At 35.4% G+C, this 27125-nt stretch overlaps 2 protein-coding genes across 3 annotated transcripts in view; both read right to left on the minus strand.

Moving 5' to 3' along the window:
• Window positions 1-1258: 1258 nt before the first annotated feature.
• Window positions 1259-17595, minus strand: ndufa9a (NADH:ubiquinone oxidoreductase subunit A9a). Its single transcript, XM_053505890.1, has 11 exons — window positions 17473-17595; window positions 13339-13509; window positions 12862-12959; window positions 11698-11789; window positions 11454-11595; window positions 10122-10224; window positions 6860-6930; window positions 6665-6741; window positions 5586-5681; window positions 5420-5486; window positions 1259-1540 (listed from the first exon to the last, which is right to left on the minus strand). The coding sequence occupies exons 1-11, from the start codon at window positions 17525-17527 to the stop codon at window positions 1370-1372; spliced, it is 1143 nt and encodes a 380-aa protein (XP_053361865.1). The 5' UTR covers window positions 17528-17595; the 3' UTR covers window positions 1259-1369.
• Window positions 17596-21033: 3438 nt separating this feature from the next.
• The window catches only part of dyrk4 (dual-specificity tyrosine-(Y)-phosphorylation regulated kinase 4), a 34219-nt gene continuing 28127 nt past the window's right edge, over window positions 21034-27125 (minus strand). For both annotated transcript variants that reach the window (XM_053505016.1, XM_053505017.1), the window contains exons 13-14: window positions 26776-26942; window positions 21034-26064 (exon numbers count right to left, since the gene is read on the minus strand). In XM_053505016.1, the coding sequence (XP_053360991.1) occupies window positions 25757-26064; window positions 26776-26942 (475 nt within the window). In that variant the 3' untranslated portion in view covers window positions 21034-25756. The remainder of the gene's footprint in view (window positions 26065-26775; window positions 26943-27125) is intronic.

Raw genomic sequence — 27125 nt, forward strand, 5'->3', positions numbered from 1 at the left:
TTTGCCTTGCACACAAAAAAAAAGAACAAAACTGATTTGTGATCTCTTGGAATTTGTTCCTTATTATTATAATCGTTATTACAATTATTATTATGAATTTTTAGGGTGCTAGTGCACAGCACCTCTGCTCCTCACTGGAATGGGAACTTTTTAACTTTACAGTAATGTAAGCTGTGAAAAGGCCTGCGCTCAAAAGTGAACAAGCTTCTCTTTAGTACAAGCTTTGAAAAAATAAAAAAATGACAAATTATATATTTACTGTAACAATCTGAGCAAATTACTGCATATTGAACATTTTATATTTTACATTCATTTATATTTTACTGGCATTTGCCTCTCTTATTTTCTTTTTCAGCTCACAAACAGTCCTGCATATTATACTGTGTATGTTTAAAAATTAGAATTTTAGACACAACCTTGATTTTAATCATTCATATATCTTCTATAATGCTCATTCTCCATACAGGGTCCAGGAGACTCAGAGCACAAGTCAGAGTACACCCAGGACAAGGTGCCAATCCATCGCATGGCACACAAATACACTATGGGAAATTTGGGAATGCCGATTAACCGTCTGCAAGTCTTTGGACTGCAGGAGAAAATACTAATGCCCAGAGGAACCTAGGGAATTATCATGATTTACATTTAGGCAGACGCTCTTATCCAGAGCGACTTACATTTTATTATTATTTTTTTATCTCATTATATATCGGAGCAGTTGAGGGTTAAGGGCCTTGCTCAAGGGCCCAACAGTGGCAACTTGGTGGTTGTGGGGCTTGAACCTGGGATCTTCCGAACCGTAGTCCAATGCCTTTATAATAATTATCAATTATTATTTTCGGGTATCATTTGACTTCTGTGGCAAATTTCTGTCCCTGATCTTCAAGAAGCAATCAAGCATAATTATAACATTGAATGAAATTTTTGCCCACCACTACAGATAGCAAGCTGCAGAGTGTACAGAAAAGAATCTAAGAGCTTTACAGACCTAAGGACTGAAGCACCACTAAACCATGACACTCTAATAAGTAGATGTGAGGGGAGGTATTGGAATGTTGAAAACTATTGTGTTAGGAAAAGAAGGTTTTAACTAAGAACATAACCGTCAAAAATTACTTTCCACAATATCACATACTTATTATAAACACAGTCATTCAAGGAGGATTTTTTCTTTTATGAATTTAATTTCTCTTCACATTCAGTTCCTAAAACACTAAACAGCACAGACACACACACACAAACACACAAAGACAGCCAGCACAAGATATGGGTCATCTTTATTTAATTATTTCTTTATGTACACAGACGCAGTAAAACCAGACAGCACAACGTGTGAAAACAAGCAGAAGTCTGCGCTCTGACTGCCTGCTCAGTAGGTGACCGTTTTGACAGGCTTGGTGTCGATCAGCTCGGCCTCCAGGAACCGGAAACGACGATGACGGCGCAAGACCTCGATGGCTTTCTGCTCCACAGAGGAAGGTGTGATGCCAAGATCCTCAAAGCCTGGCAGGTCCGGGTACTTCATGTCCGTTAAATGGAACTGGAAAGGAGAACAATGCCTAATTATTATAATAAAATCAGTCCATTTAATTTGGAGAAGCACCACTGACATTTATTTATTTATCTCCAGTAATTACTTTTTCCTACTCGGAACTGCCTTTGATCCAGAACGCTATCTGTGAGGCCAAAATAGACTAAGGATGGGATACCAGTACACTGCAGGACATCATGCACAAAATGACATTTACTCGGCTCATTCATTAAGTCAAATATGCACAAATATTTGTAAATGATTTACATGATTATTTACACAAGAACTGATATTATACAATTGAATTAAATAGGGCCTTTAAGTATACACAAGGGCCTTCAGGTCAAACCAGGACTTCTGATTGTGTAGAATAACAGATTAAAAACTCCCTTTATTTCTCTATATAATCCCCTACTTCACTTCAAGAAACCCACACGGTCATGAGGAGAACACAGTGTTGTGGTTTCACAAGTTTGCTTTCTTCGCATGGTCCACATGTTCTCCATAAGAGAGTGCATAACACTGATTATGGAAGATGACTAAAGGCAAGTCCTGAAGTAGGGAAATCATATGGAAATCTCTCAACCCAGCAAGACCAAGTTATTTACATGCAGTTGGGACGTTACACAAATATCCATCAACAAGCTGTCTTGAGACATTGGTTGAGTTCAAGAATATTTTTGCTTTTAGTACAGTATTATACAAACCCAATTCCAAAAAAGTTGGGAGACTGTACAAATTGTGAATAATAACAGAATGCAATGATGTGGAAGTTTCAAATTTCAATATTTTATTTAGAATACAACATAGATGACATATCAAATGTTTAAACAGAGAAAATGTATCATTTTAAGGGAAAAATAAGTTGATTTTAAATTTCATGGCATCAGCACATCTCAAAAAAGTTGGGACAAGGCCATGTTTACCACTGTGTGAAATTCCCTCTTCTTTCTATAAGTCTCCACACGTCGTCTGGGGACTGAGGAGACAAGTAGAAATAGGAATGTTGTCCCATTCTTGTTTAATACAGGCTTCTAGTTGTTCAACTGTCTTAGGTATCCTTTGTCACATCTTCCTCTTTATGACGCGCCAAATGTTTTCTATGGGTGAAAGATCTGGACTGCAAGCTGGCCATTTCAGTACCCGGATCCTCCACCTACGCAGCCATGATGTTGTAATTGATGCAGTATGTGGTCTGGCATTGTCACGTTGGAAAATGCAGGTCTTCACAGAAAGAGATGTCTGGATGGGAGCATATGTTGTTCTAGAACTTGGATATTTCTTTTAGCATTGATTGTGCCTTTCAAGATGTGTACGCTGCCCATGCCACACGCACTCATGCAACCCCATACCATCAGAGATGCAGGCTTCTGAACTGAGCGCTGATAACAACTTGGGTTGTTCTTGTCCTCTTTAGTCCGGATGATATGGTGTCCCAGTTTTCCAAAAAAAAAAAACTTCAAAATTTGATTCTCCTGACCTCAGAACAGTTTTCCACTTTGCCAGAGTCCTTTTTAAATGAGCCCAGAGAAAGTGCCTGCGCTTCTGGATCATGTTTAGATATGGCTTCTTTTTGACATACAGAGTTTTAGCCGACAACGGCGAATGGCGCGGTGGAATGTGTTCACCGACAATGTTTTCTAGAAGTATTCCTGAGCCCACGTTGTGATTTCCATTACAGTAGCATTTCTGTATGTGATGCAGTGCCGTCTAAGGGCACGAAGATCACGGGCATCCAGTATGGTCTTCCGGCCTTAACCCTTACGCACAAAGATTGTTCCAGATTGTCTAATTCTTTGGATATTGAATATTATGCACTGTAGATGATGATAACTTTAAATTCTTTACAATTTTTCTCTGAGAAACTCCTTTCTGATATTGGCCCAATATTTTTTGCTGCAGCATTGGGGGGGAATTGATGATCCTTTGCCCATCTTGACTTCTGAGAGACACTGCCACTCTGAGAGGCTCTTTTTATACTCAATCATGTTGCCAATTGACCTAATAAGTTGCAAATTGGTCCTCCGGCTGATTTTTATATGTACATTTAACCTTTCCAGCCTCTTCTTACTACCTGTCCCAACGTTTTTGGTATGTGCCCTCATGAAATCCAAAATGAGCCATATTTGGCATGGCATTTCAAAATGTCTCACTTTCAATATTTGATATGTTATCTATATTCTATTCTGAATAAAATATTGAAATTTGGAACTTCCACATCATTGCATTCTGTTTCCATTCACAATTTGTACAGTGTCCCAACATTTTTGGAATCGGGTTTGTAGTTAATGAGTATACCACAAAGATTACATCTGTTTATGTATAATCCCTAGAGCTGTGAATCATAAGTAGATTGTTGATTCAATTTCTTTCAACAGGAGTAACATTTATTGCTCAATTTGTCTCAAGATCAAGGATTTTGAATCATTCCAAATAATTAAATGTATTTTAGAACGTCTTTTGTAGTTTGGTTAAATGTCATGACTTGGACAAAACCATGAACGTTTTTTTTTCCTTTTCTTTGACAACCTTTAAGTAGGTCGAGGTATTGCACCAACTGCTCATAAATTCAAGAAGAAATACTTTCACAATACATGACTATTAATGGAACATGCAAGTGGTTTGTATTTTCTGCAAAAGCTGTGGTATACACTACCGCTCAAAAGTTTGGGATCACTTTCTAACTCCATGGTCGTCCCTGATTTTAATTTCTTTCTACACTATAAAACCAAAATGCTGAAGGCTTCTAGAATACAGAATAATCTCCTTTGAACAGTTAATATTAAGATGTATCCGCTACTTCTGCTCTGTAAAGCTTCATAACGGCTCTAATCTGAGGTGCTGTTTGTTAATTGGTGATTTCGGAGGCTCTTAATGAACTTCTCCTCTGCAGCAGAGGTAACATTTTGGTCTTGCTTTATTGAGAAGGTCTTCATGAGAGACAGCTTCAGCATGGCGTTTGATGGGTTTTGCAAATGCACTTGACAGTAATGTTCTTGCAAAAACTTAAAGTTTTAAAATCCCTAGAATTGTTGTAGCAAGTAGAAAATAAATCACTAAGGAAAAACAAATAAATTTGCAAATGATCCCAAACTTTTGAGCGGTAGTGCATGTTTTAGAAATATGACAAATTTGGATCCTTTAATATTTGTAAGTTTACCTAAATATTTTAACAAGTGTGTATTAAAAAAACTCACCCATCAATTCGATTCATTTTATCTACCAAAAAGATTTTTTTTTTAGAAAAAACTAAAAGTTCCTTCAGGTGTTGAATAATTTCTAAATGCATTACAGGGTAATTTAAAGCAATGTTTAATAATATGTCATGTGACTTGACTGACATTATTGGGAAAGGGAAACAAAAAATGCTTATTAATGCATATTAAAATGTAGTGAGTGGTAAATATCTGTGGCATAAATGAAGAATTTGTATTCTATTGGTAAAGTTTTTATTGATGATGAATAAAAACACTACAGAGCATGCTGTTATTGGAAAATAATCAACTTCCATGTGGAGAGAGTAACTCTGCTTTATATCATAATGCATCGCACCAGCACACGCCACAGGGTTTATTCCTTATTTGTGCAATTACTTAAATATCTTCTGTACTGATGACTTGTCACTATAGTTATGCTGCTGGTGTTGGAATGTCTTAAATTATTTTTTGGAATTAATTTTTTATTACGCTAAAACAGATACGTCACAGTCAGTAAAATTTAACTCATGTTAGTTTGATTTCTTTAAGCGTCCTTGTTTACACTTCATTGATTCAACATGCCTTTAGTTTCCTGAACTGTTAAGACTTATCTTCTTTCACTCTTTCCCCTCTTAACTATTACAAAAGTACTTTGCGATCCTTATCATATCTCAGGCTTTGATATACATACCCGGTCCACTTTGTCACGTGTCGTCCATGGCTCAAAGGGATTTATTTCAAAGAACCTGGCAACCAGACTTAAAAAAAAATAAAATAAAAAGGTTTATTACTGATTCACGCTCATTTTCACGATCACTGTTCAAAAACAAAACATTCAAACAAAGCAAAAGGCTTACTGATAGAGAGGCCGTGGCATGGGGTATGCCACAAATGGCCTGTGGGCCACAGCGTACACGTACTCCACCAGGTCATGCAGCAGGTATCGGTTAGGCCTGATAGAGAAAGTGTTGTTAAATTACATACAGTTTGTACTGGACATTGTTTAAGTACATAAATCCTGTCAACATGATAAGTCAACAAGAGAAGACAAGACATGTCTTCCTTTCAGCTGATTTGAGCCAACTGCTTATATATTTAATTATTTAGTTTAAATTGAGGCGACCTTCAAAAATTCAGCTTTACCTTCATGTTAATTTTTCAATCTTACTTTCCCTGTACACACTGATGAAATAGGCAGAGTCAAATTTCATATGAACAAAAACCGTCGAAGTCACGGTCGATCAGATTGTTTATGTTCCAACTCATTCTGACAGACAAAACAACAGGGAGGACGTCTCTTAACCAACCAAAACATATAAATATATTTCGCTTTCCACATTTACGGCCTTGGCAAAAGCAAAAATATTAATGTTTAACCACGATAACAGATAAAGTAAGCGCATAATTTTATCAGGGTTTTATACCACTGTGCTGCTGCTGATTGGTCAGAAGGTGTGCATTAATTCTGTTTAACAGAAATATTTCTGTTTAACAGCGGTAAAAGTTTGATTTAACTTTTTTTGTTATTTAATTTATAGAAGGAGTCTTTAGTAATAGCGCCTTTTAACAGTCGGCGCACTTGGAGAAAAAAAGTTTTTCAATTGAAGTGAGAAAAGAGAGGAAGCTGGCCAAGCTAGAAAAGAGAGAGCGAGCACAAGAGAATAAAATCAGACAGAGCACGAGAACTAGAAAATTTTTCACCCAAAAAACAAACTGTAAAGTACATGTATTATTTGAGAAGCACACAATATCGCTTTACAAAGAGGCAACACACCCCTTAGAGCTTTCAATAAGTGCTGCAAAGGTCAAAGGCATTTGATGTGAGAGTCAGGCTCTGGTGCATATGTCAGCGTTATGGATGGCTGTGTTTGCTCAGTAATCTGGAGGGCTTCAAAACTGAAAGCAGTGCTCTTAAATAATCACGCTCGCCTCTTACCCGACTAATGCATATGTTTTGCCGTCGGCGTCAGGATCTTTAATGGCACTAACAATGGCCTTGGCCACGTCCACCACCTACGGACAGAACGGAGAGCTTGTGACTGAAAATATACCACAAGCCTGAAGTACCTCCAGGAAAAAATAAAAATGTGGACTGAAACATTTGGGTCAACAAAGGGTGTAAAGTACTCACGTGACAAGGCTGCTTAACTGTTTTCTTGCCCATCGCTATGAGAGGTACGGCCTTGCCGAACCAGCGCATGTCTACACACACATAAATACAAAACATCAATACATTGTAACACCAGGCCTGTGCAATAAGACACAATATTGATATCACAATAAATAACTTCATAATACTTTTCTGAAATATCCTTTTTTATAAAAATATAAGATTACCATGCAATTAACTTAGGTAGCGACGCCCAAAGTGCAAGTGCATGTTGTGCCTCGTGCAAATCTACAGCACTACAAACTACTACATAAATACTACAACACAAGAATTCATTTTCAGCGCATAAGCACTGGAGTTACAGGTAAAATCAAATACGCAGAAATGGCAAAGGTCATGTGATGCTGTGAATGACATGTCAGCTAATGAAAAAAATAAATAAATAAAAATTATACATATATATATATATAAAAAGTCTGATATCACATGGAAAGCCTGGTTTTAATAATGATGTGTTTTCGAGTTCTTATGCAAATCCGAAACAGTTCAGCATCAATCATCAAAACTTTGCGGTCTCCAGACTCCAAGACTCGCTCTCCATCTGTTAGCCATTAAGAAGCAGAACTCATGCAAGCGTCTAGGGTTATTAATGGTCTTAATTGGGATTGATTGATTAATAGTACTTTAGTACACAAATTAAATGATTACATCGTTATATTTCATCATTAAAAAAGAATTTTATATAATATGTTTCTCAATTTTAAAAACTGTTTCCATGAATCGGACCAACAATTTATTAAAAGTGCTTTCAACCACTTGTAAAAATTTCTCTTAAGAAAAAAAAAAAAAAACATTTAAAACTAAAAACAATCAATAATCAATTTTAACAGACCATTTGTCTCTTAACTGGCCGATCACATAAAGCATAACTTTTGTGACGATGCAAAATTGACAGCCACATCGACAACATACCCTCGGCCAGTCGTGGTATATTAAGTCTCTAAAAGGTGCCAAATTTGCAATATGCAAAAGCCAAACCATGTGGGGGACACCTGCCAAAAGCTTTAACACAACAAAACTTCGCAGCGTAAAAAACAAAGCATCGTGAATAATTTGAGTATGAAAAGCCACAAAGGCAGCAGCTGAACCTTGTAAGCTGACCCTCACTTAACCACCTGTAGCAGAAGCACTAAAAAAGTTTTACACTGCAGAATAAGTAAAGTAAAAGTAAGTAAAAAGCCCTAAAACTATTATCACAAAATTAATAATGAAGACAGAAATAAAGAGCAGCTCCCAGCTGGGGTTTTACACCTTACCGCTCCGTGTATGATGGCTAACAGTGAGCAACTATTCAGCAAGACTGCACACAATTAAGATAAGACGAATAGACGAATTTTCTCTTAAAAAAATGCTGCAATTCTGATATTCATAAAGAAACGCCTGCCGTTCTCGCTGCTAATGAGTAGCCATGTACAAAGTGACCGATGTGTGTGTTTATTTAAAAACCTTCGGTGCAGAGTTTTAATTTGTTACTCATTGACGCAGCCTTGTTCCATGTGCTGCACATTATAAGAAGTGCGTACAGCAGAACAGTCACATCTTAGATAAGCATTTCGGCATTTGTGAAATCTCCCTCGATAAAACTTGAGGGATGGAAACCGCTTGATCTTTAATCGAGCATAGGCTATTCAACTGGTTTCAGTTGTGATACATAAAATAATAAGATAATAGAATATGTTCCCTTCCCATAAATGAAAGAAATATTACATTTATAATACTTTTTTAGATCTTAATTTAAATTTGCACACTGCTGTTTAGAATAGTTATTTCTTACAGCTATAAACAGTAATGGAATAAACAATACTACACTATAAATTTTTCTTAATGAAATATTCCAACAACCCCCACACACACCTGTGATCATTAATCGGTATCGGTCAATTCTGATTTCCGTGATCGAGGATCAGCCCCAAAAACCCTTAAGGATCGACACGCCCCTACCCATCCCCACGCATTTCATATCAAAGACATGTATTTACACATCATGTGAGATTTATTGTGTCGCCACACAAATTACAGCTTGTTTAACTTGGTTAGTGTTTAAGGTACTTGTTAATCCTTATGAGTAATCATTTCGAGCTAAATTCTAAGCAGAGGTAAGCCTGAGTAATGAGAAAATGTCATCCACAAGCGTGCAGGTAATGCGTGCAAGTGTGGTGTTAAAGTGCTGCTTTACACACAAAGTTATGCTAAAGGATTACAGGGACAGGAGCTAAACCAGGACAAATCTCCAACAAAGGCAAATTACCACAGACTTGCCTTGATACTGTAATGTCCTGTAATTTCTAATGTCTTTTTGTGCCATTATACAATCGCATTAGTCTAAAAATGTCTAAAATGTATTCTACGTTGAAGAAAAAAAAAAAAAAGAAAGTTCAGTTTTTTCAGTCTGTATTTTCTATCCCGCTATTAAACCAGCAGTTTCTATATTAATTAGGAGCACTGAAAAGAGAAAAAAAAGCATTATATTAAACTGTTTGAGCAATTTTAATCTAAATAAGTGCCATCAAGATAATTAAATAACCCCAAACCCTACATAATGAAGGAATTTATATATTTTTTTGCTTATAAATAGTTACAATATTGCTTCAATTTCTTAAGATACAAATGAAATGTTAACTTATGTTGTGTGTCAAGTCATAATAGATAATAGTTTCAGTGTTGGGAGTCGACTCATTTAAGAGCCAAAACTGCGATGACCTGGACAAGCAAAAAATTTATCTTATTACTTTCTTCTTCTTTTTTAACAGCTATGTTCATAGTAAGAATGAGTTTTTGTCATTGGGTATAAAGGCTACATTAGATGTTCAAGATTAATTTTCCAAGAACTTTAAAAGTAAATTTGTATTTACTAGTTTAAAACTTTTTGGAAAACCATAAACAGAATAAAACAAGTTCTCATAGGAGTAAAAGAATTACTTTTTCTTTTGAAAAATATGTTTGATGGGCAAAATGGTTTTGTTCATTTCATTAAAACAACAAGCAAAAGGTGTGTGTTTGTGGGGGTACGCGTTACGTTAGTTGGTGTCTTTGAAATAACAGATTACCTAATAAAAGTTGGAGAAATCTGTTAAATAATGAATCATTGTCAAAATCAAAAGTACTTACAAATTAAAAGTCTAATCAATCCATAAATCAAATGGAGAATAAATTATAATCTTATCCGAATTTGCGGTCATTGATGATGTTTGAAAAGCACGAGATGGGCCTACTGGACACATACTGGCGAAGTGGTTCAAAAAGCGATCTTCTCTTCCGAAGAACTCAGACGGCTTCATGATGATGGCATCTGGGAACTCGTCCCTCACCGCAGTCTCCCCGGCAGCCTGCTCAACACAAAGCGGAAGCAATTATGGCTTACAGCTTTATTAAATGAACATTTTAGGCAAAACAACTTAGCTGACATACTTTGCATTTTTAAACTGTAAGCTAAACAGTATGTTAAACTGTATGTTGTGTATAAAAAGAAAATAAAAAGAAAAGGGGAATTCTGATGCTGAATTACTAAGGCCGTGGTTCTCAAAGTGTGGGGCGCACCCCACTAGCGGGGAATACAGACATGACAGGTGGGGTGCAATGAACGGGAGGAAATTAGTGGAAAATAATAGGAAAGTAGCTATTCTAATTTATGCTTTTCTTTATTGACAATTAAGATCGGACACTCGAAATTAAACAATCACACGGAAAGAAATGGATCATTAATACAAGTAAATTAAAATAAAATCAGAGGAAAAAGTGGAACCATAGTGCAACAATAACGGTTTAACATCGGCATGTTAATTGCAGAGGAACAATATATAAGGTAACATTCGGTATTATATATGTAATTTCATTTATTTTGCGATGATCCCTAAATCATTCGTTGTATCGTACAGAATAATGGTGTTTATGCATTTAAACATGTATAATTTAATGCGGACGTAGCTTAAAGACAATGTAGAGAGGAAATATATATGGGTATCCTATTTGCGGGTTTATTTACGCAGCTATTGAATTCAGAGATGCGAATATCAAACTAACTTTACTGCTGTCACAAACCGGGTCAGTGGCGGGGGTGGGGGTGGGGGGGGTAGGGTTGCCAGCAGACAGCATGAGACCCAACAAAGTAGGAAGACACTTAGAGACCACACACCCCAGTCACGTTAATAAGTCACTTGACTTCTTTGAAAGAAAGCTCTAGATAAGTGACGAAGTAAGCCTGTTATAACAGTTGCACCAGTATTTTATCTGTTTTGAACTCTGTGTTATTTGATCTTATTGGTTTAGAAATTGATATTTCAATAAATAGTAAACTTGGCCGATTTCGTTATCATTTTGTTGACAAGTGGGGTTTCTAAATTCGCCCATCCCCTTAAGTTGGGAATGACAGAAAATGTTTGAGAACCATTGCACTAAGGTGTCAGATTGGGCTCAGTGTCACGTAAAACATAAAAACCTCTAACTCAAAAGCTGATTTGAATTATCCTCTCGTTTGTTGATATTTTTCTGCTTTACTTCCGTTTCTCGGTTTGTGTTTATAGCAGCTCCCACTGAAGAAGTGAAATTTTATGCATACCTTATTTCTCAGGTATTTGGACGGGCTGCGGATGTCTGCGTTGAGGTGCGAGACATGGATGAACTTCGAGACTCCGGCTTCCCGTGATGCCTTTGCAATCTGCTGAGGGATGTTCACAAAGACGTCCTCGAACTTGTAGTTCCTGCAGAATGCAAAAAAAGTACAGCAGATTTCTACATCATTTCCAAAATCTTACATCCAACACTACATACACAAGCCTAAAATAAAACACAATAAAACGTACCTGGTCTCCCACTCTCTTCCCACCAAGTTGATCACAACATTCGAGTGAGCTATTGCTCTTTTGATTGACTCCTTATCACGTGCATCCCATTCCTAAAAATAAATAAATAAATAAATAAATAAATAGAGTTTGAAGTAATGATACAAAGGTAAAAGAATGCTGGTGCACTGTTGTGATGCCCGATTGCAAAGAAAAACGCATGAAGTGAAAAAAAACTTAGCTATTTTTTTACTGTGCCGCAACAGACATCATGTTGAAGTTTGCAGTTCTTAATTTTTTATTATTTTGCTCACATTTTGTCCTCACACTAGCAATAAGGCTGCAAGTCAAACTGGGAGATTTGTGCTGAATAACCAAAACAAAGTTATGATGAGGTAGAAATTTCTCAGTACACCGGATCCATGATCGGACTGCTATCTTCACGTCTGAAATGCTGGCTTCCCAGGAACTCCTTTAATGGCCCAAACATGTAGAAATTACTTGAAAAGTCAAGGCTGAATGTGAGAATGTTTCAATACAGTACTCGCTGAATGTTTATTGGACTGAATGAAATAGGCTCTGAGCCACTTTGGCTGGGTTCATCATGCACAGACATAAAACCTTTTCCCCCTTCACATGTTTTACTGCGGTTAAGAATCTCATCGCCGTACTGTGCTTTGAAGTCTTCTGTAATATCCATAGGTTTTACTCCTTCATTATTGTTCTCAAGTCACTATTTTGGAAAGGTTGACTTGAACACCCCTCATATTTACTTTAATCGATGTTGGAATTACAGCATATGTGATTTTTTCTATTTCAGCAAAAAAAATACGTGGACAAACTAAAATTAATACCTGGTTCACAAATCTTCTTTAGAATTCATCAAAGATTTTCCATACTTAGTGTTCTCTCTCACGGTTAGCATTTTTGTCTGTAGCCATGACTAAATTTCATTCTGTTAATTAATTTGCAAATGTAGTCAGAAAGAAAAAAAAGAAAAAAGACTTTCCCCACTTTTTCTAACTGTAATAATCTTTGCGGCCACCTTCAGGTGACATAAAAAATTGCAGCATGTCCTTTCCTCCTAATAGAGGAGCCGTGAGCTAATTAATATCTATATGTGGGCGGCATCATGCAACACTGTGCTGAAATCGTGCAAATCATCACAAACTGAGAAGGACGTACCATAAAGATGATCTGACCGAGATCGCCCATGGGTCTGAGGTACATGAGGTCGTACTGGTCACAGCGATGAGGGATCACGACCTGAGAGCCGATCCGTCCTGAGAACACAAAGCGAGACTTTATAAATCCAATGAAATGAATGCTTCTAACATAATTACTAGTTCATCCTGTAACAGCACTGTTAGCTTCTTACAGGTGACGAACAACAGTGAACGTTCATGTTAATGCACTCGTTTTTAATACAGCATGTTATCATTTCTATAATAACCAGGGTTATTTTTTTCCTCTTACTGATTTCAAGAGGAATGTAAAAGTTTTAAGAGAAACCAACCTGACTAACAATTTATTGTCCAGTTTTTATTTTTCTAATCGGTACTCAAACTTACTCTATGTGATTAATCATGTTAATTTATTATCTGTTAGTGCTGGAAATCAGAATTACAGAGCCACAAATGGACTCTAGCATTACGCACTCACCAAGTCGATTGACAACATATCGGCCCAGGAAGCCGGTGGCGCCAAACACGGTGGCTGCTGTGCCGCTGAACGACGAGCGACCACCTTTTCCTTTAGGGATCAGGGCATGGTGGATCTGCCTGTGCTGGATTGCAACAGGTCCGGCGGCCAGCACCGCAGGAGAGCAGGCGCCTGTACAAGAGGGCAAGCAAAAAATGTTACTGGGGTTAGACATGAACTGACAAAGTGCGTCAAAGTCTGCAACGCCACACTGATACAGTACATGACATGCTCATCTCTAAAGCATGTAACACAGCCAGCTTTAATAATATGACATGTTTAAAGACAAGGAGCAAAAACAACAAAGTGAAACGAACAGAATTTGTCTACAGCATGTGGCAAAATAGTAAAGCCATAAAGCAAGAAATTGTCACTTGCAAAAAATAAATAAATAAAATAAATGTACATCAGTACACAATGGGTGTGTTTTTTTCCTGAAATTATCACAAAACAAATACACAATTTAAAAATAAATAGGAAAAAAAAAAGAGAGTTCTGCTGCTGAGTTCTTGGTCATTAGACATTTTTTTCTTTTAACATTATTTTTATGGCTTGCAATTTTTTTTTAATCACTCTCAATTTATTTTTGTTTTTTTTATATATATATATGGGTCATTGACGGATAAGACTTTTTAAAAAAAAAAAGTCATCTGGGGCGACCGTAATATATCTCAGAATTCACATTTTTATGTATCATTAAGACTAGTTGAACTCATATCAGTAAGTAGATAAACTGATGAAGAAAGATAAACTTTAGTGCCCTTTCATTTTATGAAAACCATTATTTCACAAGTTTATTCTATAATATCAGAGTCTCCTTCATTATCCAGTTAAAATAAATGTTTATCCCTATAAAAGGAATGGAAAATGGCTGAATTTAGAAAAAAAAAGATAAAATATACAAATAATTATACTTAAACAATTAACTCTATGTATATAATTGATGTATAGAATATGAAAACTACAAATATAGGACATATATCTATCATTTAAAACATTTAGCAGTTTTCGCCCCACATAATACTCACTCGCCCCATATGATGTTTTTAAGTTTACTCAAGTATAACAGGCTAACAGTTAGCCTCAGAAACCAAACTAGCTTCTTCTAGTGACAAAGCACTATCAAATTTATCATCAAAATATAGATTTGTGGAAAAAAATTATAATTCACAGTTTTGGGGTGGTCGCCTCACATGATGACCAAAAGTGACTACGACATCACAGCCGTTAAAAAACAGCTTTTTCTTACTATATGAGAGAGACTGATTTACTATACAGTTGTTTCCAGGGGGTCTTCACTTGTGTCTGGCTGATGCAGTATTCCATCCTTGAGATGTTTTTTAAAATAAAGGTCCCAAAATTGTGGTTTGTTGATGGTCGTCCCGGATGAAAACGATAGAATCAACATAATTCGGACAACATTCGTTTGTATATCATGATAGAAATATATGAGCAAATGCTTTATAGTTTGGTCAATGGATGTAAAACATGTTTAAAATTATGCAAACTAGGAAAAAAGAAATATATTTAAGTTGATTTAAAGTGTTTTTAAACCAGTTGTCCTAACTAAAGTCAAGGCCGGACGGTCGCCCCATATGGTGTTTTGGCACTTCGGATAGCAGAAAAATGATGAAAAACTTAAAAATGTTGAGAAGTTAGAGTGGTTTAGTAGGTAAAGAAGGTATAACAAGTAGATGAGAAATTTTTATGTATTTTTTAGTTTTTTCTGCAAAATAAAATTAACCCGGACAGAAAAAGGGGGCGTCACGTCATTGACCCATATATATATATATATATATATATATATATATATATATATATATATATATATATATATATATATACATATACACACACATACATACATACATACATACATACATGCATACATATACAGTACTGTGCAAAAGTCTTAGGCACCATATTATATGCTGTACCAATGTTTATTATGTCTGCATAATAATGTACAAAATCATTCAGTATTTCCATATATAACTTAAAAATTTATAAATAAATAACATTACAGGAGAATATATGCATGGCTGTAAAGAAAAAATATATAGTACAAGACAGACCAGTTTTCAGATAGAAACAAAAAACCTAATCTACTCTCCTGGGATTTGCATAAAAATAGAAAGGGGCGAGTGTGACAAAGTTACCAGAAAAACTTATTCTCCAGCAAGCTCAGGAAAACCTAACATATGTTTTCTTATAAAACTGCGCAAATCTGTGTCTAAAACTCCTGATTTTAAGCAATACTCCAAATATTGACTGTTTATTTAATTACTCTTTATTGCTCTTTATAGAAGTTTCCTTTTAGGCAAAAATGTTTTCAAAAGCATCTTTTGCTTATGCCATATTTTTGTATGCAGACATGATAAACATATATAACAAAATATATAACAAAATTGGTACAGCATGTAATGTGGTGCCTAAGACTTTTGCACAATACTGTATACACATATATATATATATATATATATATTATATATACATACATATATATATACACACACACATCTCTGGGGAAAAAAAAATACCACTGCAATTTACTACAGAAAAACTTCTGAAATGAAGTTCAAGATGGAAGATCAAGAGAAAGATGGATGATTACAAACCATCAAGCAAGTTACCCAGCAGCAACATGAAAAATTGGTGGAGAGCCAAAACATATGAAAGCAAATTGCAAATTTGGGTTGTTCCACCAAATACAGATTTCTTAATGTTATTTAGCCAAAGCATTAACAAAATTTGTTTACAAATTATTTGCATTTTGTTTTATTTGAGTTATTACAGCTCTGCAAATACTGTATTGTCCTGGGTTATTTTGATGTGTTGTGATGTCATTTCATTTAAATATACACTTTAAATAGCAATAGTGATATTTTAAATTAAGAAAAAATACTGTCAGGAGAAATTATTTTTTTTACACAAATCTAAATTCTAAAATATATTTTGTCTTATATAATGTCCAGCTAATTTCCACATATGTTCCTGCTCCTTACAGTTAATGCAACACACACACACGGTCAGGTTTGGCAAAAATAAAAAAAAACTTCGCCGATGCTTTTACAGCCAGTGGTCCTTATGCTTATTGCAATTATCTTATTTACTCGATGTTCCTTCTGCTCCAGGGCCAACAGCCAGATCAACACGTCGCATGTTCAAATCACACGTGAGGATTGTTCCGTATGAAACACAGACAACGGCAACAATATTGTGGATTGTTCTCCAACTATTATCATACACAAGTTGCCAAAGGGTTTCAACATTTTTCGGTGTTTGAGCTCGTAAAAGGTCTTCCTGATCTCTCTTCATCTTCCAGTGATGTTCTTCCTCTCTTTCACTCAAAACACCTTGAACGACTCATTGCAGCACTGCAGTAAACATGCCGAATCATGTCAAACATCTCAGTGGCAGATTTGCCCAATTCCACATAGAATTTCACGTTCAAAATAGTAGACATATCAACGCATTTGATCAGAATAGCACCAGTTGCACACAGATGTACACAATGACTTTTGGCACACTGACTTATGAAGGTCGGTTATTCCTGTGACTGTGCGTGCAGCCTTGTGCTGCCATCTGGTGGCGCATGACAAAACTAGTCTCAAAACTTTTTAATACCACCTCTATTAAGAGAAACAGTAAGATGAGCCATAACATACATGTGCATTAAAATGTCATCAATACAAAATGACACATATTATTGATTACCAAGTATATCGATTATTAAAAACAGTCTATATGATGTACATAACATCATAATTGAGATAACTGACAGCCAAAGCTATGAACAGCAGCACAAATAATATTAATATCAATTTCCGTAAGATAGGCCTCTAACTAATAGTTTAGTCATTAAAATTTATGGGGGATGGTGCATTTAGTATAGAATTCATTATTATTATTATTATTATTATATACCGGCCTCGAGCTCGAGCGGGGTCATGCTAAGCTACAGAGGACAACAGATTATCATAAACAACTTCAGACTTGAACATTATCATACCTTTCTGACTTCTAAAGTAACAACGTTTTTACTCTGCAGTTTCGATATAACACATATTATCACAATTTATATTAAATACTTACTGGAAAGCCTGGGAAGGACACTCGCAGGACGGCTAACCAAAACGACAGCCGCCATGTTTCCGACCCGTCAAACAAACTTGGGCTACTACTCCTACCCGTATTCAGGTTAACCCGCCTTGTTGACTATGATTTGTCGATACAACTTTTTGAAAGCGTAGGTACGTGTCTGTGATTGGTTAGATTTTGTGTCAACGATTGAAGACCTATGATCAGCCAATCATAGCGTGGAAGGCGGGGACATCAGCGCAAAATTGTGGTGGGGAAAAAATATTACAAAACGGGGTACGGAAAGCGCAAAGGGACAAATCAAGTTCCTAATCTAGTTGTCGACATTTAATTTATTATCTTTATATTTTTTTTTATTATATCAGTAAATATAGAAAATGTGGATGAACCGCAGATGGTTCATGTCATAAAGCAAAAACATTTTTGTTTATTGTAAAAGATAGAGACAGAATATCAACCAAAAATCCAGAAAAAGCACATGATACAAATGTTATAAATTGATTTGCATTTCAATTAGTAAAATAAGTATTTGATCTCCAAGCAAAACATGACTTAATAAAAACGACTTAATTAAACATTTCTTGTAGCTGGTTACCAGGTTAGCTAACACAAAGTTCACTTTAGCTCCCTCCATAAATTTTCTATAGGATAAAGGTGTGGAGACTGGCTAGGCCACTCCATGACCTTAATGTGCTTCTTCTTGAGTCACTCATTTGTTGCCTAGGTGGTATGTTTTGGGTCATTGTCATACTGGAAGAACCATCCACGACCCATCTGCAGGTGGTTCTCATCCAAAATCTTACAATACATTTCCCCATCCATTGGCTCCTCAATGCGGTAAATTCGGCCTGTAGCTTTAGCAGAGAAAAAACCCCAGGTGGTGTTCTTAGAGTCATAGTCAGCATTTATCTTCCTCCAAGCCGAATCGAGTTGATGCCAAAGTGCTTAACTTTGGTCTCATCTGACCACAGAACTTTCTCCCAATCCTTCTCTGTTCATTGGTAAACTTTAGACTGACCTATACGTGTGCCTTCTTGAGGATTGGGACCTTGCCGCACGGAAGGATCTTAATCCATGGCAGCATATTGTGTTACCATTGGTTTGTTTGGTGACTGTGGTCTCAACCGCCTTAAGTTCAATTACAAGCTCCTCCCTGGACTTATCTTTTATACACATAACGAGTTGTTGTTAGGGGCAATTATTGTTGATTGGTATGGAATCAAAGGTTTATTTTACTCACAAAAATGATTTATACCATTTACAGGTATATAATTAGTTTTTGTGGATTTCTGTTTAATATTCTGTCTTTTAAAATAAACTCTTTTAAAATAAACTTATGATAAAAATTATAGACTCTTCATTTTCTTCTGTAATCTACAGGGGATTAAATAATTATGTTCTCCAGTGTATAAATTCGAAATTCTGTTTGGCCTGTCGGTGTTTGAAACACACAAGCGTCCAATCTTTGAATGTTAGAATCAATATGCTTACTTTACTCTGAAGTTCTCAACAGACTTTGACGCAATGTTCCTTCTGCTCCTGGGTCAAAGTCTGGGGACAAACTTGACAGCTACATGGCGCATGTTCAAATCACATGTGAGGATTGCCTGAATTGTTCCGTATGACACACCAATAATGGCAGTAATCTTGTGGATTGTTCTCGGATAAACACTGTTTATTTGCCGTATGGTTTCAGGGGTTGAGCTCCGTGAAGGTCTTGATTTCTCGTCATCTTTCAGTGATGCTCTTCAGCTCTTTCTGCACTCCTTGCAGCATCGCTGTAAACCTGCTGAATCATGTCAAACATCTCAGTGGCAAATTCGTCCAAATTCACCCAGCATTTCACCTTTGCTTTTTGTTCTAACTTGCTATCCATGATGAAATAGCAGACGTGGCAATGCACGTGGTCAGAAAAGCACCAGCTGCACAGCTCAAGATGTACACAGGAAGATGCCTTTTGGCACACTAACTTATGAAGTTTGGTGCTCTCTGTGACTGAGCAGGGAGCCCTGTGCTGCTATCTGGTGGCATGTTACCAGACTAGTCTCAAAACGTTTTGATTCCACTTATTAACGGAAACAGTAAAATAATCCATAGCATAAAATTATGTGATCAATACAAAATACAGAAAATGACAGATATTATTGAGTTATTTTTGATTATTAAGTTAGTATTTATTTGTGATGTAAATAACATCATAATTGAGATAACTGACAGCCAAAGCTATCAACAGCAGGACAATTAATATAAATAACAAATTTCTGTAGGCTAGACCTCCAACTATTTTTTTAGGCATTGTGATTTATGGCGTATAATGCATTTAATATAGCACTTATGATTATTATTATTATTATTATTATTATACACCGTCAAGTCTCTTAAGAGTAAAACATTTATTGTAACTTTGTTGGAATATAATTTCTTAACTGTTTATCCAAGTAAGGCAATGTGGCTCAGTTTCTTATGGACACACAGCTATTTAGTCCCAATCCTGTGAGTTCTCATCACGTTGTATGTATAAAAATGCTCTTACTTTCACTATTGAACACAGTTATGCTTTTTTTACTGTTGATTTATTTTTATTTTTACTTTTACCATGCAACTTCACCAAGTGTTTATTTGATCTCCATTCGTCATTTTTTTTCCTGACCACATTTTTTCCACAAGGCTATCCTTCCAGGTTTTGATAATGTGTTAAAGGTTTTTTAACCCAGTTCCAATCTCTTTAGCTGTCTCATTTGCTTGATCCAGCCCAATAATTTGACACTTTTGGAATGGTGACTGGGAAAGACAGAAATAGATTTATTTTAAAAATCTGAAAAATGACTGATATCCAACAATGTCATATCTATGTGCAGCGTTTTGCATTAATAGAAGTATTTCTAATACACACACAGATCGCCACAAACACCTCTGCCCTATTACACTACATGTACATTTATTTAACTGTACCTCTTCTCATCACATGCCCCCGTCATTGATTATTTTCTCACAAGTACCCACTTTATTTCTTACATGTTCTGTATTACCATGTACTAAATTCAGATTGAAATCTAAGATCTTTCCCATACTCAAATTTTATTTTAAAACTTTTTAAGACATAAAATAGGATAAGAACAGACACTATATTAAAAAAATGACAAGCATTAATTTCAGACATAAAAAAGCTGTCACACCTGTGCCACCTCTGTCCCAGGGAATAAGATCTGGTTCTCCGGATTACTGAGCCGCCGCTTTGTCTCAACCTAGTCTGTCTATGTGCGTATATGTCTCACATTAGCATTAAATTAGGTTTACCAGTTTAATTAGGACTGAGTTGAGTCAGAAGTATCGAGTCCTTTACATTTTCAAAAACCCAGCCTGAGGAATTATCAGTGACTTTGCTTCCTTTGTTTAGTTTGTGTTTTCATTGTTTATTTTCTAAATAAAAGACTCGCGTGTTGAGCCTGCATTTGCATCCGTACCTTTGTAAGAGAACATGACAAAAGCAGCAAGGATTTTAAAAAAAGATGGTAATTTGCTGCATTATATGAATAAAGCAATGCAAAAATGAAATAAAAATTAATCTCTATAAAATGTTTATTCACCTCATAAAAATAATACAACTATATTTCACAAATGACACCAGGTCGTATTGCAAAGCAAAGAGCATGGCTAAGAAGGTAAATGTAATGTGTACACATCTGAAGGAGAGATATCATCTTAGAATAATATTTGCAGTTGTGAACCATTGCACCATTCCAATTTAAATACAAAATGCAAAACACACAGTCACTAATGGCAGTGTTTGACTTTAGTAAAGCAAATGTGATATACAAACAAGCACATTTAGAGGTTGTCCTGATTTACCATTACTAACACAAGTATTAACATTAAGAAAAAGAACATAAATAAAACGCTGTAAAATCCTTTCTTTGTTTCATAATACTTGAACGGGACATAAACAAGTAAAACCTTGTCTAATTGTAGATCAACTGATGGCATACACATCTAGTGCATGGCAAAAAGAGAAAAAAAAGATATAGAAGTATTGTGTACTGTATATATAGGAAAAAATACAATCTACTGTATATACTGATATATTATTACTAAAATACTGCAGTGATAAGCTATATTACATCCTCATTGCTTTATAGTGAATAGAATTTAATTTATTACAACACCGTAATACCATCATCATCATCATCATCATCATCATCAGTCAGGGATGGACACATCATTAGCCAGAAACTGTAGCCAGGCTGGTTTCGTGAAGGTTTTTAGAAGGTTCTGCTGCAATGTTATATAGGTAAAGTTCTTTCAACTTTCTTAAAACTTTAACTAACCAAAACGAACATTATGGGAACCAAACTTGAAAAAGGTTCTTAGAACAAGGATTGATAGAACCAAACCTGTTTTTTCAGTTTTCAGTTTAGGTTAGCTTGAATATTTCCGTTAACAGTTCCTATTAAAACAGTTAAAAATTACATAAATGTATCACAAGCTACTGTAGTTTGTTAAGAGAAATTAAGGGATGTGCAAATTCTCAGGAAAATGAAGATTCTATATATTTATATTTCCTTATCCTCTCTTAAAAATGTTTCTGTTGGAACATATTTGTTTTTCTCCGACCTGATCAGAATCAATAAATGTTTGGCTATATAGTGTAGACAACTAATTTAACTAGACAACATAATTTCCAGAGATTTGGTTATTTCGGAGATCCTTGATTAATTTGTAGTGCAGAAAATGGCGAGTAGCGCACACTAGTGTGGTGTTTCTCCACGTTGAAATATGAAGCAATGAAAACATTACATTTAAAGAAACACATGCGTTCAAAGTGCTCAGAGTAAGCTGCTAATCCCTTACTCCCAACAGCAGCAGTTTGGCAATCCTGGCATTTGAATTCACAAACTTTTACCCTACAGTCCAGTTTCTTAACCACTAAGCCACCCACTTCTGTAAATAAGAGTTAGATCACAATTGGGTAAGTCCACAAGTGGGTAAGTCCACAAGCTGGGTGTCATTCCTGTGCTATTCATATTCCTGTTACAAATTAGAGGGGCATTCAAGTCAAACCAGGACTTGTGATGAAATTTCTTGTGAATAAAGGCATAAACCTTTTCATGAACACAGTACAGGGATGAGACGCTTAGGTGCAGTAAAACATTTGAATAGTGCAAATGCTTTAAAGCAGGCCGTAAATCCATGTACAGTATGACAGTCCGGCCCGTTTCTAAAGCAATTTCCACATGTTTGGGTCATTAAACACTGGGATAAGTGCATTAGTGTCTCGAAGGTGAGGATAGAAATAAAGGTAGTTTTTACTCTCATAACTGTGTTCTGATATTCTGCACAATCGAAAGTCCCAATTTGACTTGAACATCCTTTCTTTGTATATAATATAATGTAACGATAAAGGTTAAGTTTAAAGTAAATAAATGAAAAATTTGTAAACATTGGTACAGTATGTTTAATATATATTTTCATATCTCTATGTATGTTTCAGAAAAAAATTATGTAACCCAATTATAAAATCCATGAAATCTATAAAAAAAACAGAATTTCCCCAGTCTTTACTTCAAAATTTACCCATTTAAATACAAGTCATCTATTACAGATAATAAAAAACTTAGATTTTACTTTTTCATTCAAGCCTGTTACCAGAACATACTCAGTACTTTAAAATATCTGGACGAGCAAGTTCTCCCATATTGATATTGATTTGTGATACTGACTCACTTTAAAACCTACTTTAAATCTATGTTATTCAAAATATAGCTTCAGTACTACAATTTATATTATATAATTACATATAAATAAGTAACTTGTTATAGATTCAATGATTATTTACATTGTGTATGTTTGCTCATTCCATGTTAAAAACTCAACTCTTGTAAGCTAAAACACCCTGTAGAAAATGAAGCAAGTCTGCTTGGATTTTTTTTCCAATCCTAATTACGGAATGACCCTAAACAATTATATATTTTTTTTAAACGCACAATCTGCACGTCCATGGCGTTTCGGGCTAGGTTATGTCCACCCCTGATTATCATGTCTCAAGAGCATTTATCAAATCATTCATATACAGAAAAAATAATAAACAACTAATCACCATTGTTAATAAATCTCAAAAACTCAATAACTCTAAATGATCTGTTTGGCTCAGTCTCATTGCACTACTTTTCCTAAAACCCTAGTATAACCACCCCAAAAAAAAGAACAAAAAGTAGAGGTAAATATGAAACAGAATATAAACAGTTTTAAAGCATGCAGACAATATTATACAGTATAGTTCCTTTGGTATTCAGCTTAAACTCCAGTAAAAGTTGTATAAACAACATTTTCGTAAAAAAAAAAAAAAAAAAAAATTGGATGCGTAAATATCAAGTATGTACAGTTCAAATGCAGTGTGATACAGAAGGGTGTGTTTGTTTTTCCAAGTGGAATTTGCAGGATTAACTGACTATGATTTAATGCTGATATATTGTGTTAAAGCTAGAAATCTGGTTTATTTTCTTTTGTAGTTCTAACCTGTACAAATGTCATGGTTTTACATCACTTATCAAACTATAAGGTTATCAACGCTCCAAAGCAATAGATGTTAAGAAAACGGTCCTAAAGTCTTACGCTGTTTGACCTTCCAAGATGTCAGTGATGCAGGTTTTATTGTTTCTAATTTTCATTATCCTTTTCCAGAAAGGTTTTTGTACCTCATAGGAACAACACAGGTTTTGTTCGACTCATTCAGAATCATATACAGTGGTACCTCGGCATACGAATGCCCTGCCTCACAAATATTCACCTTAAAAACAGGAATTTTGCATGAGTTTATCTCGGCGTACAAAGCATTTTTGGAATACGAGTGAACTAACTGAACCGAATCGAACAACGGCTAAGTTGCGTGCGCGTCTGGGAGCTGTTCAAAACTTTTGTGTTTTTTTTTTGCAAGATTTAATAAAGACATAGCACCATGGGTCCCAAGAATGCTAGCAAGGACGGTAGCAAGAAGAAAAGAGAGCTACTTTCAGTTTCTTTTTTAAAGTGGCCGGTAATAAGAGAAATCATTAATTTAGGTTAAGTGAGGTTTAATGAGTATTCATATATGACTTTTATTTACATGTCTTTTTTTGTAATTTTTTGATTGTTAGTTTTAATATTCACCAATGTGGTTATAGTGTTAGAAATTGGTAATATTGATAATATTTTGGTTGGCCCTAACGGTTTATCTGCACTTATATTATTTATGGAAAAATGCGTTTTGCAGTACGAAATTTCGCCTTAAGAACTCGCCTATGAAACTAATTAAATTTGCATGCCGAGGTAAACTGTACAGTATAGTGTATGCATATTAAAGACCTAGATAACCGAACACATTTGCCATATTGTTCTTCTGTTTCTCCTCAAGAAACAGACAAAATGTATTCCCTATTTCCCCCAACCTTTCAACTACATGGCAGGTATTCCTGCAGCAAAACCTTATTTAATTTCACTGGCTTAACACTTGAGAGAGAGATGGGAGCTAGAGATGGTCATTTTTGCGTGTTTTGTCTTAGCATTCCTTATTGAAGTTAGCTAAACATTGGCTACCTGAATAAGCCTTCCAGATTATACAACTTGACCAAGTTAAGCAAATGAGGTCAATCATTATATATATAATATTAATATTAATAATAATAATAATAAATTAAAAAAACTGTTGTGTTTAAGTGTATACAAAGTGTACAAAAAGCTATGAAGCTCACCAATTTCCTCAAATAACATTAAAGTGGGGGGGGGGCACTTTCTTATTATCTTTACATCTTTTACATTTTACAAACATTTTTTTTTTTTTTTTACAGCTGATTACACCATTTAATTTGCATTGATTACATTGTTTAAAGTTTATTCCAAATATCCTCCCTGGAAATTTAGCTAGCTAATCACTAGCTAGCAATGACTTGCTAGCTTTCAAATCTGTAACCTGTGGTTGCTGTTCCTTTTAAACATTAAATACAAAGATTAATATTTTAATATTTTCATTTATTTTAATACATTTTAATCCTTATATTAGTCTACCTAACCTTAAGCTCGGAAAACTCCCAAAAATAAAAGTCCTTTTTGGTTTGTTGTACATCTTAAAAAAAGACATCTTAGTGTCTAATGTTTCTAATTTCAGAAAAAAAATAATTTAATTTGGAACTGTGCAGTCTGTTAGTTATCTAGGTCTTTAATCTCTAAACACACCTGCGGACTCCTTGTCACTGCCCATGCTACTGTATTCTTGAAGAAACTTCTGAATGATCCGAAATTAAGAAAGTTAAAGGATAGGTGGTAGAGTGTGAGGCTCCTGATCCTCTGAGTCTGTGCTTGCTGCTGACTGAGACTGATGTTGGATGACGATTTCGACGGAGCGCTGACTGCTCTCTGATTTCCTCCCAGAGCTTCCCTGTGTAAAGCTGTCTGGTTTGTTATCTTGACTGTCTTTGCTGTCTGCTGTGTCGTCCATGCCTTCACTGGTTTCCTTCTCCGCAGACGCCCCTATCGGTCGCAGACGTTCTTCTGTCTCTCTTTGACCCGCCTTGGCAGAGTTTTCTCTCCTCAGTCTGTCCTCTAAGCCTGACTTTTCTGTTAAGGGGGAAAAAAAAGAAACTATACTGTAGATCTACAGGCGCTTTAAATTTACTTTTAAAACTTACTGTACATAGGAGCCGCATCAAAAATGAATAAGCTAGAATCATCTTATCAGATGCTCCACATAAATATATATAAAAACTATGTAGTAAAACTGATATGGTGAGGTTTTTAGTAACTAAATGATTATACAGTATATGAAAAAAGTCTTCAGCATCTCCAATTCATATAGTAGCTGCAATAATGATTGCAGATTTTACTGTTTTTACAATATTAAATATACTATGATATATACTAGTACACTATAAATGGATAAAAAGTAAATGTCTCAATAACAAGTGATGTGTTCGCACCATCGTTGAATCCAAATCTTTGAAAATCCCCTTTGTCATGCTGGATGGTCTCACATTGTGCTACAGAATGTTTCAGGAGTTTACACCATTGAAGCGGCGACAAACATTGAAGACAAACCAAACTGTGTTAAAAATGATTTTTAAGTAGTGCCTTTGTATAGAGGAAGAGTTACTCTGTGAAAATGTGGAATTTGAACGACTTACTGTATGTCAGTTAATAAAAAAAGTTATGCCCACTATTGCCTTACTTTCAGTATTATTACTATTTTTCCAAAACAGTTCAAAACCCACCAAATGTTTTATTATTACTGAATAAACTCATATATTTACAACAGACAACGTTGATTCTTACCCGTTCTGTTTGACATTGTCCTGCGGTTGATGTACTCATAGTTGACGTCACTCTCTCCAGTCTTCCTAATTGGTCGTGTTTTAGGGCGGAGCCTATTAAGGCGGCCCTCGTGGATCCACTCATGCTGCATTCCTTCATCCGGAGTCATGCGCTTAATGGGGTCCCACCTGCAAGATACAGAAAGACAAAAACATAAGCAAAAGTGATCATGTTTACATTTCCTATTGTGCTAGACCAGTTAAAAAGGAGAAACTATTCATTTCTTATAAGCCTTGTGCACACAGTATGCAGAAGAAAACATGTGCTTACATGTTAGTATTTCTAACTTTCTGTGTATAGATCGTGGGGCT

The sequence above is a fragment of the Clarias gariepinus genome, chromosome 10 (genome assembly GCF_024256425.1).
Source record: "Clarias gariepinus isolate MV-2021 ecotype Netherlands chromosome 10, CGAR_prim_01v2, whole genome shotgun sequence".
Lineage (NCBI taxonomy): Eukaryota > Metazoa > Chordata > Actinopteri > Siluriformes > Clariidae > Clarias > Clarias gariepinus.

Bases quoted from the DNA above. Each gene is read 5' to 3' on its own strand.
- ndufa9a (XM_053505890.1), bottom strand. From the start codon at position 17,527: ATGGCGGCTGTCGTTTTGGTTAGCCGTCCTGCGAGTGTCCTTCCCAGG. The intron at 13,510-17,472 runs GTAAGTATTTAA...CCTCTTGTACAG, and splicing joins TGTCCTTCCCAGGCTTTCCA to GCGCCTGCTCTCCTGCGGTG. The intron at 6,742-6,859 runs GTGAGTACTTTA...TTCTGTCCGTAG, and splicing joins CAGTTAAGCAGCCTTGTCAC to GTGGTGGACGTGGCCAAGGC.